Below are 10,925 nucleotides of genomic sequence, written 5' to 3'. Positions count from 1 at the left end.
TTCTGTGTAATCAAATCGCACTACTAAAGTTAATGAAAAGTACTTTTTTTGATTTTGAGTTATTTTTATAGATTTTAAGCTAATGGTCCACTCATGGATAAAAATTTTTTCTAGGAAAAAAAATTCTTTCTAAAAAACGCCCCTAACATTTTGAATGATACTGAAATATACTTTGTAGCTAAAGAAATTAACTATCCATCGGTGCGGTGTGTAAAAGTTTTAAAAATTCCTTTCTCAAAAAAATTTAATAAAGAAAATGATTATATTGTCCACTCATGGATAAATTCCTCTATTATTATTTAACGGAAACATAAATCAATTTAGTCTACATTGAAAAATTGTATAATTATCATTTAATTATTTTATTTTAGATTTGTAACTTTTTTTGAAGTTTAAAAAAATTTGGGGTTTTGCACATATTTTAATATTGATACATAATTTATCTGATATGTAAATTTGGTTAGGGTATTTTGCTTTGTTTCAAAATTAATAAATTCGAAAATTTTTCAATTAAAAGTGTTAATTTTAGGACTTGAAATTAACAAAACATATGAATGGTGAATTTCGAAAAGGGCTCAACTCGAAAAAGCGTAAGTGCCATTTTCGCATAACAATCGATAGTGAAAATTACTCTTAGCCTTTTTAGAGTTGAGCCCTTTTCGAAATTCACCATTCATATGAAATCTCTTTTTTTATGAAAATAGAAGGATATGTAAAGCTGTAAAATGCCAGAAATACATAACCTTTTTAATTAAAAATTTTTCAATATTCTTATTTTTTTAACCGACCAAAATACACCCTCTTCAAATTTTCATAGTAGGTAATTATATCAATATTAAATTATGTGCGAAACTAATTTCTTTTAGCTTCCAGAAAAAAGTTACAAGCTTCAAAAAATTATAAAATTTAAAGAAAGAAATTGTTTCAAATTCTAACTAATAATTTAAAATAAAATAATATAAGAAGATAATAGAATTGTAAATAGTAGTAATCTAATTGAAATAATTGAACAATTATTACAGATGACTTTGCTGCCGATTATGAGGGAGACGAAAGAAATCAAAATGTAAACTATTTTTTAATAATTTTATATGGACCGAATTCATTTCATTAACATGCTCATTTGTATCAAAAAGTACTCTTACTATTATTTAAAAAGCAATAGAAGTAATCAATTAATTCTTTTTTTTTAAATTTTATCGAAAAAAGCAAGATAGAGAAAAATGACAACAGAGTTTTTTTTTATATCTTTTGAAGAGGGACAACTTTTATTTGAGACATTTTTTTATATCTAATTTATTTGTTGAGAAAAATTATGTTTTTCCTTTTAAAACTAAAAAAAGAATTTTCTCTTATACCAGAATAGGGCAGAAGTTAAATTCTTGTCAAAAAGATTCCTCCATATGAACGTAATTGCCAAACAAATTTTTAGCAAAAAAAGTGGTGGGGTTTTTGAATAAACTCAATTAAAATTTTCTTAATAAAATAGCCGCCATTGTGTTATTTTTTAAAATTATTTAAATTTTCCAATGCATTTCGAAAGAAGAATAAAAGCCCTTTTTGATGCAAAAAGGAAAAATAAATTATCTTAATTACTTAAAAAATTACAGCATTTTAAAGATTTTTTCTCCTAAATTTTGAATAAACAAAATTTTCGAGTGTCAATCTTTAAATCTTTATAACTTAAAAAAAAAATTTTTTTGGCAATATAAAAAATACGTGTCGTCTAAAATTCTTTCTAAAACACATTATAAATGCGAAAATGATTTTCAATTCAGACCATGACCTGCATGATTTGAAATGAATTCGGGCTATGAAATATTTTTAATTTATATGTTTTTATGCACATTAAATATTATTGTTATTTTTTATTTTAGGTTAAGAGAAGAAATGCATTTATTTTTATGAAAATAGAAAAATACTTCGCTAAAGGATACAGCTTACAAATGATCCTACATCTGCTGCGAACCAATTGGAATATAAATATCTCTCGGCGAACTTTTTCTAGAATTTTAAACATGTTAAACTTAAAGAGAAAAAACATTAATGAAAGTCCGTATGCGGAATTGGTGACTGCTATTCTTTTGGAACTCGAAGGAAGTGGTTTTAATCTTGGATACAGAGCAATGTGGAAACGATTAAAAAAAGTTTATAATTTAACTGCAAAACAGGAAACAATAAGGATATTACTCGGTGGAATCGATCCGGATGGAGTTGAAGGTCGACGTAGATATCGTTTAAAGAGGAGAGTATACAGTGCTCCTGGTCCCAATCACATTTGGCATGCCGACAACCACGATAAATTAAAAAGATTCGGGTTTCCAATATACGGTTGCATAGACGGTTTTTCTAAAAAAGTTATTTGGTTGCGTGTATCAAGGACAAATAATAATCCTAATGTAATTGGTAGCTATTATTTAACAGCTATTGAAAAACATGGATTTCTTCCTACATTAGTAAGGGCGGATAATGGCACGGAAGCGACACTCATGGAAGACATGCATATGGCTCTGCGATATCACCATGACGATGAATGTGCTGGGATTAAAAGCTTTATACGCGGAAAAAGTACAAGGAATCAACGAATCGAATCGTATTGGCGTCAATTTCGACAGCACATGGGGGAGTTTTACATGCAACTTTTTAAAACAATGGAAGAGGAAAATTTATTTAGAGCCGACTCTCCACTGCATATCGAGTGTTTGCGTTATTGTTTTGGTAAACTAATACAAGATGACATGGAGTTGACCAGAAAGGAATGGAATGAACACCGAATCCGTAAGCAAAATAATCGTGATGTTGCTGGTGGAATACCGGATGAGATGTTCAAGTGGCCAGAGAATTATGGCGCAGTTCGATGCGAAAAGCAACTAGATTTGGAAAGTCTGCAGTGTCTAAAAGAGTATGTGGAAGAGCCCATTTTAATTTCACCTGTTTTCAATGAATTAGTGAAACTTCTCGACATTCGAATTAGTGAAGTGGTAACAGCTGAAGATGCTTTTAATTTATATTTAACAATATTAAGGGCTATTAGTAGTGAATTGGGAGAGGTAGATGTATTATTATTGTAAAAAGTATCTTTAGGAAGAAGATAGTGTAAACTGATGTATGATATAACAAAACATGAAAAAATTTTACTCTTACAAGAATTTATATTCTAAAAATCAATAATTGACTTTATCTGTAAATAAATTGTAAATATAATCAATAAATTTATTACAATATTTATATTATTAAAAAAAACTTTGTATTTTTATTAAAGAATTTCTTCATTGCTTATAGTTATTCCTTTTCGTATTAAACAATGGTAGCAAAAATATTAAAAGATTTTAAATCACCTTGAATTCTAAGGTAGATTCTAGAATTACCACGGACATTACAGATTATCAATTATTCACCTTAGCACGCTTATATTTCTCTTATATTTTCTCGTACATTTTAGGAAAAATATAGCGAATACGATTGGAGTTGATCTTCATAAAGTTTTGGGCGAAAAACTCGAAATTTTTGACAATTTCGTCAAAAACACGTGTACCCTCCCCCCTGGCGCTCACAATTCTTGATCTAGAGAGCTCAAAATTTACATATTGATTTGTTTTTATCTGTAGATTGCAGGAAAATTAAAGCGAAACTGGTTGGAATTGATCTTCATAGCGTTTTTTTTCGAAAAACTCGAAGTTTCTATGAATTCTCGAAAATATATGCACCCCTGCTAGCGCTCACAATTTTTGGCCCAGAAGGGCCAAAAATCAAGAAGACTGTATTTGTGTATACTTATGTATTTTTACGTGTAGATTACAGAAAAAATGTAACCGACATGATTAAATTGGATCTTTATATAGCGTTTTTTGGGAAACACTCAAATTTTTTGACAATTTCGTCAAAAACTCAAAATTCTTGATCTGCAGAGCTGAAAATTTGCGTACGTGTGTATTTTTAGTGTAGATGACAGGAAAAAAGTAGAAAAAAAAATTTTTTTATAGTAGAAAGAAATGATTATAATTTATCTTCATATCGGGTTTTGTAAAAAACGCGAATTAAGAAATAAAACCAAATAAGGTCATTACAAATATGGAACCCTCGGCTTCAGTGCGAGTCCATCTCGCACTTGTCCGGTTTTTTTTCTAATTAAATATTTAATGTTATTAAAATTATATGAATCTAATAAAAATTTAAAAATAGAATTTATAAAACTATTTGACTTATATTTTTAATTAATGAAAGTTTACATTTATAAAAAAATGTATATTAACTTTAAAAACGATTGACTTAATTAGAAATCAAAACAAAAAAAACACCTTTTTTAAACAAAAAGTTGTATATGTAATTTTAAACTCAAATTCAATCCTCTGCGTACTCATTAAATTTTAAATGGTTCTCAGTCGTACTATGATTATAATTATAAAATAGTGAATGGAAATTAAATTAAGGCCACACAAATTTTCAAATTTATTGTGTAATTATTATTAAAAATATTAAATGGAATTTATAAAACAAATGACACACTTTAATTGTCAAACGTATTTTTGAATTTAAGAAAATGTTTTTTGCTTACAAGTAGTAACAGAAAAGTATTGGTACATGTGCATATCACAAGGTAAATATTTAAAACGTATCCGAGACTTTGATGATTGTGAAAAGCAGTTTATATTCTAAAATATTCAGAGTATGTAGTTACTATTATTCTTAAACGTAACGCATGGAACTTTAAAAGACACATGACATATAGTAGATTTATGGCATAAGTTAACTCTAACATGAAGTAAAATCTAATTTGATATCATTTATAAATAATTGAAATATATTCCACAAAATATACTTCAAAAAAGTCTTTTGTACTCTTTTGTACTACTGAAAATCACAAGTTAAATACAAAACATAGTTAGTCGGAACAATTATGAAATCATTTCATATTCCCGAATTCATAATAATTTTTGTTTTTAAAACAAGTATTCGAAAACTTAATAGGAACATATGACTTAGTAATATTGCCATATACGTACTTTATCTCTAAGATAAATTTTTTACTTTATTACATCATTACCACAAAATTAAACTTTCCTTTTAAGCCGTTATTTAAAAATAATCATGATTTATACCGCAATATGTACTTCGTAATACTGTTTTGTACTGAATTAAATATGAAGTAACAAAATGTAACAATATTCTCAAACAAATACTTAATTAGTATTCTGCTAAACAAGATACAGAAATAATAGAAAACAATTTTGTTTAATCAAACAATCTTATATGAAAATGACCTTTGGTTTATGCAATACAACAATAAGTAAGCTAGAATACTGTTTTTTCTAAGAATAATAAATTTTATAAACATTTAATAAATGAGACATTCTAATGCAACGTTAGTTGCTTTTCTTAGTAATAGGTTAATTTTACTTTGATAAGGAATAAGTTTTGAAAGACCTATGTTAATTTAGTCTTCAACTAGTACACGGTTAATTTAGAAACAAATCTTGCAGAACAGTAATGCTTGGTCTCTTTTCCTGACTGTAACTGAAACAGTGAAGCAAAGTTTTCTGCATGAATGTTGGAGCATTTCTTATATTAGGCACTTTGTAGTTGGAAAATTTTTCCGTCAGAAAAACTACAACACTTCTATTCGATCTGCTCAACTGCCAAACCGCATTTCCACTAAACAGCTCAACGAGAGTACATGCTACAGCCCAAACATCTGTAGTTGTATTCGCTACCCCTCTGCCCAGAACAATTTCTGGCGCTATATAGAAGTAAGTGCCTTTCATCGATATTTCCATTGATGATTGCAAGCTTTTTTCCAATGAGGAACACTTTCCTAACCCCAAATCGCATAGTTTTAAGAAACCAATTTCATTAATCAAGAGATTTGCAGGTTTTATGTCCCTATGAACTATTGGAGGAGTTTGCAAATGCAAATAAGAAACAGCAGTACAAAGCTGCAGAGCTATGTTATTTTTCGAAGACATGTATTTTGCAGCAGATGTTTTTTTACTTTCATCGAAAAGCAGAGAGTACAAGGAAATGGAATCAAAAAACTCCATGACAATATGAAATTGCGTTGGAGTCGAGGATACTGCCATAATCGATATTATGTTCTGATGCCTAATTTTATCCAAGAGTGATATTTCTTTTAAAATTTGTCTATCAGAGAAGCTTTTCGTTATGGACTTTATAGCAACTTCAGTTTTCAGATAGAATCCTTTTATAACAATCCCTTGTCCTCCTCTTCCTAAAGTTACATTTGTGAATTGTAAATCGGAATATTCAACTTTCTTAATCGATAAATTTAATTTATCCAAGCCGGTTTTTGCTTCTGGTATTTTAAATTCAAATTTGTCACGAAATTCACCGAATTCACCACTTAACTGTGATGTGGATGTGTCAAGATCCTTTGGAAAATCTTTTTTTTTTTGAAGAATTTTCTCAATGTTTTCTTTATTTTTTACGGATGTGAACGAGGGAGACAAAATTTGTGACAATTTTAAAGCACTTGGCGGAGAAGAAGATGTGTTGGTAGTAGGTTGCAAAATTTTTTTTTCGTCGATTTTTCGTGAATTGATTTCAGATGTTAATTGTGTCTGCAACATTTCAGACATTTTTGAACTGTTTGTCGAATGATGTGCTTCTGGTACTCGGGTCAAAGAATTAGTGTTCGAAGAATTTAAAGTGAAATCGTTGGATCCTACCTTAACTGACAATATAAATAATCTTAATGCGTGATTCGAGTTTCTCAGTTTGTCGCTGCAAAATTTCCAAAAGTCACACTCATCTCCGTCATTATCAATGTAAGTCGTGATAGGCTGATTATCATTGGTTCCTATGGCAATGTCACAATCTTGAAAATACGGTCTATTGATATCATTAATATATTGGTCCAAAATCGTGTCCTTCAATGTTGAAAGAGGATAATCTTGATTCGCATTTAAGGTAATTTTCTTTAAACCTCCTATTGCACTACTTTTTAACTGGAATAAAGCATTATGACTCTTCTTGTGCTTCCAATTAACATAGACTACCCTCTTCAGGAAAGGTTTTTTTTGTCAACCGTTTGCTTCTTGGCAAAGCCAATTGGTTGATGGTCCAACTGAAAAAAATAACTCTTTGAAAAAAGAAGAATTTGAACAATATGAATTTGGATTAATTAATTAATTAATTCTACTAATCGAATAATGAAATTTAATAAAAATTTAATTTCACATTAAACCTGGCATACATTTTTTAAATGAAATGCAAGAATGACACTATGTTGCACATCCTTTTATATAATAAAGATGAAGAGCGACCGACTGACCGGCTCACACCAGCCGTTAAATTTCAACAATTTCACGTCTTTCTCTACTATTTAATGTCTCTGTGGCACATTTTTTATTAGTTTCACTTTTTTACAATTAATTTTACTCAAAAAATATATTATTTAATTTTTTTCGAAGCTTTTTTTAAATTTTGCATGTTACATTTCATATAATGAGATTTTATGTTTTATATGTTTTTGTGTGTAAATTACATTTTCCATATGATGTTTCTTTTTTTTGGTTTAAATTTTCTCATTACAAGATGTCAGTAAGTTCATGAAAGGCAAAATATTATAATAATATTTTATATTAATAATAATAATACTATTATTAATATTAAAAGTTAATACTTATTATTGTATTAATATTATTAAATATCTATAGTAATTAAAATTGATTTAAACTTTAAGTCAATGACTACAAGTCACAATTGACCCGAGCGAGCGTTAGTGAGGGAAGAATATATCGCTATTATATATATGGGACGTTTCACGTCAACCGGCCCAAAGCTATGTCCAAAATTCTATGCAATAAAAATAAACATGTAATAGATGAAAATACTCGTAAAGTCATCCCCTTTCAATTGCAAAGTGGCAGAATTAAAAATTCAAAATGGCGTCCTTACTATGTCAAGTGGAAGCGGCTAACTTCAGAAATAAGTAATTATGTTTATTAATTTCTTTTAAAAAATTATGCAAAAATTTTAGGTCACCACATATTTTAATGTTTTTGGGGTCGCTGATTACGAATCTGAAGTCAGTTTTTCAAAATTCAAAATGGCGGATCCAATATGGCGGATTATTTTTTAAAAATTAATTGAATTTGCTTGAAACTTGCTACTCGGGGATTTTCGAGGTCGCTCATTACAAATCTGAAGTCAGTTTTTCAAATTTAAAAATGGCGGATCCAATATGGCGGACGAATTTTTTAAAAAATCATTGAATTTGCTTGAAACTTGTTACTTGGGGGTTTTCGAGGTCGCTGATTACGAATCTGAAGTCAGTTTTTCAAAATTCAGAATGGCGGATTTAATATGTCGGACGAATTTTTAAAAATTGATTGAATTTGCTTGAAACTTTTTACTTGGGAGTTTTGGAGGTCGCTGATTACGAATCTGAAGTCAGTTTTTCAAAATTCAGAATGGCGGATTTAATATGTCGGACGAATTTTTAAAAATTGATTGAATTTGCTTGAAACTTTTTACTTGGGAGTTTTGGAGGTCGCTGATTATGAATCTGAAGTCCTAGCGTTCTGAGATGCCTGAGGTCTTCCTCAAACACAACTTTTCCTTAATTTTTCTTTACTCCCTGCTATGAATTAGAAGGATATTAGGTACAATATTTGTAGATAAAATTATTCACCTTGTTGCGAGTCAAAGAAACTGTATAAATCGAAAGGAAGAAAACGAATATTCAAATAATGTGGCTGATTCAGTACATTTCATTATTAACTGATTAACTGAGTTTTAGTAACTTTTTAAATGCTGCTGTAATAATAATTTATTTTCATGAATGTTCATGTAAGTAGTAACAACATTTGAGCATCGTAAAAACATGGACGATATCTAAATTATAAAAGAGCTTATTCAGACTTCGTAAGATATGTTTTAGCGATTGTCATTTTTTTCACGATGTTCAAATGTTTTTATTAAACCCTCAGTGTGTCAACTGTAAAGGATCATGTGATGGCATAGGAGCTATTTTAAAGAGAGAATCCACTCGTGCTAGCTTGCAATCCTCACCAGACAAAGCCATTTTAAATGCAGAGACTCTTTATCAATAGGCTAAGCAAAATATCAAGACTTCGCAGATTTTCTTTTACAACTGACATCAGATTCGTAATCAGTGACCTCGAAAATCCCCGAGTAACAAGTTTCAAACAAATTCAATAAATTTTTAAAAAATAATCCGCCATATTGGATCCGCCATTTTGAATTTTGAAAAACTGACTTCAGATTCGTAATCAGCGACCTCGAAAACCCCCGAGTAACAAGTTTCAAGCAAATTCAATTATTTTAAAAAAATAAGCCGCCATATTGGATCCGCCATTTTGAATTTTGAAAAACTGACTTCAGATTCGTAATCAGCGACCTCGAAAACATTAAAATATGTGGTGACCTAAAATTTTTGCATAATTTTCTAAAAGAAATTAATAAATATATTTACTTATTTCTGAAGTTAGCCGCTTCCACTTGACATAGTAAGGACGCCATTTTGAATTTTCAATTCTGCCACTTTGCAATTGAAAGGGGATGAGTTTACGAGTATTTTCATGTATTACATGTTTATTTTTATTGCATAGAATTTTGGACATAACTTTGGGCCGGTTGACGTGAAACGTCCCATATATATATATATATATATATATATATAAAATAAAATAAAAAATAGTTATTGTATTATATGAAAACATATATGAAATACCTTCTTTTTCTTTAAACTTTTGGAATCGGGATCCTTCAGACGATTGATTTTCTCCAGCATGTTGGCGAATCTTTCACTCCTGATGGGATTTGATTTTTCATTATCAGAGTTTTGAACAGCTAAAATTATTAATTACTTATAAAACAACTTTATTGAAATACATTAAATAGGAATTATTTCATTAATTTCTTAACGCATAAACAAATTTATAAATAAATTTATAATAACACAACAATAAATTAATTTTGATTTATAATTGTTTACTATAGACAATGCAGATTTAAAACATTTTAATTATGTAACAATAAACGGCAGCAAATATTTTAGCAAAGAAGAAAATGTACACATGACAGGGATCGAATGAATATTTTGTCTTTAAATAAATGTGAAATATTATTTTTTACAAGTAATTGCCAATAGAAACTTCAGAACGTCACTTCATATAAATTAACATGCTATATAGTTATATTAAGATTCATTAAAATTTTTATAAAATTACGCGTTTCAAACGTTTGGATGCAAGGTTTAGTGTAAATAAAAAGGAAATATACTTTCAAATTTAAATGAATTCAATTTAGAATCATTATTAGATTTTAATTAATTTACAGTTAATAATAAATAAATTTTTTTTAAATAATTAAATTAAAAATTTGAATAATGAAAAATAATATTGAATAAAAATTGAGATTGTTTAAAATTGAAATAATTTAAACTTTGGATTAGATTTAAATTTTGATAATAATTTACACATTATTATATAATGAAATTTTCACAAATTTGAAATCGAATATTTATTTAAATTTTAAGCCATTAAAATGTCAAAATTGTGATAAAATATTTTCAAAATTTTTTATTTCAAATATTTTCATCGAAAAAAATACGAAATTATAAACTCTTCGGCTACATTAATTGATGATTAATTAAAACTTGATATGGTATATATGGAAAATTCTCTGGAACATTTAATATTCAGGTAACTTATGTTTATCCATTAATTATACAATATGCATAAAATTTTTTTTAAATGTTACTATTGGTCCTTGAAAAGCATGTTTTAAGCTATTGAAATATGTTAGTTTAAAAAATTAACTTTTGTATTGTAATTTAATTTCTTTCTTAAACGTTGAAAAGTAAGCAAATCACGGGAGTCTTTTTGGGCATTTTTTGAAACATAAACTAATTTTACAAGTTGGCACATCATAGTAAAATCAAA

At 28.3% G+C, this 10,925-nt stretch overlaps 2 protein-coding genes across 2 annotated transcripts; one reads left to right on the top strand and one right to left on the bottom strand.

Annotated features, from left to right (window-relative positions):
- Positions 1 to 1,029: 1,029 nt before the first annotated feature.
- On the top strand, positions 1,030 to 3,071 carry LOC127287539 (uncharacterized). The gene is made up of 2 exons (XM_051314529.1): positions 1,030 to 1,066; positions 1,878 to 3,071. The coding sequence occupies exon 2, from the start codon at positions 1,905 to 1,907 to the stop codon at positions 3,069 to 3,071; it is 1,167 nt and encodes a 388-aa protein (XP_051170486.1). The 5' UTR covers positions 1,030 to 1,066; positions 1,878 to 1,904.
- A 2,385-nt stretch (positions 3,072 to 5,456) lies between these two features.
- On the bottom strand, positions 5,457 to 9,772 carry LOC127287538 (putative mitogen-activated protein kinase kinase kinase 7-like). Its single transcript, XM_051314528.1, has 3 exons — positions 9,713 to 9,772; positions 6,444 to 6,962; positions 5,457 to 6,386 (listed from the first exon to the last, which is right to left on the bottom strand). Exons 1-3 carry the CDS (start codon positions 9,770 to 9,772, stop codon positions 5,457 to 5,459), a joined length of 1,509 nt encoding a protein of 502 aa, XP_051170485.1.
- Between the last annotated feature and the right edge of the window lie 1,153 nt (positions 9,773 to 10,925).

This window comes from Leptopilina boulardi, unplaced genomic scaffold (assembly GCF_019393585.1).
Source record: "Leptopilina boulardi isolate dan_hultmark-lab unplaced genomic scaffold, ZJU_Lbou_2.1 LbouV2_371, whole genome shotgun sequence".
Classification (NCBI taxonomy): Eukaryota; Metazoa; Arthropoda; class Insecta; order Hymenoptera; family Figitidae; genus Leptopilina; species Leptopilina boulardi.
Note: the sequence above shows the minus strand (reverse complement) of the source record. Positions and strands in the feature narration are given on the sequence as shown.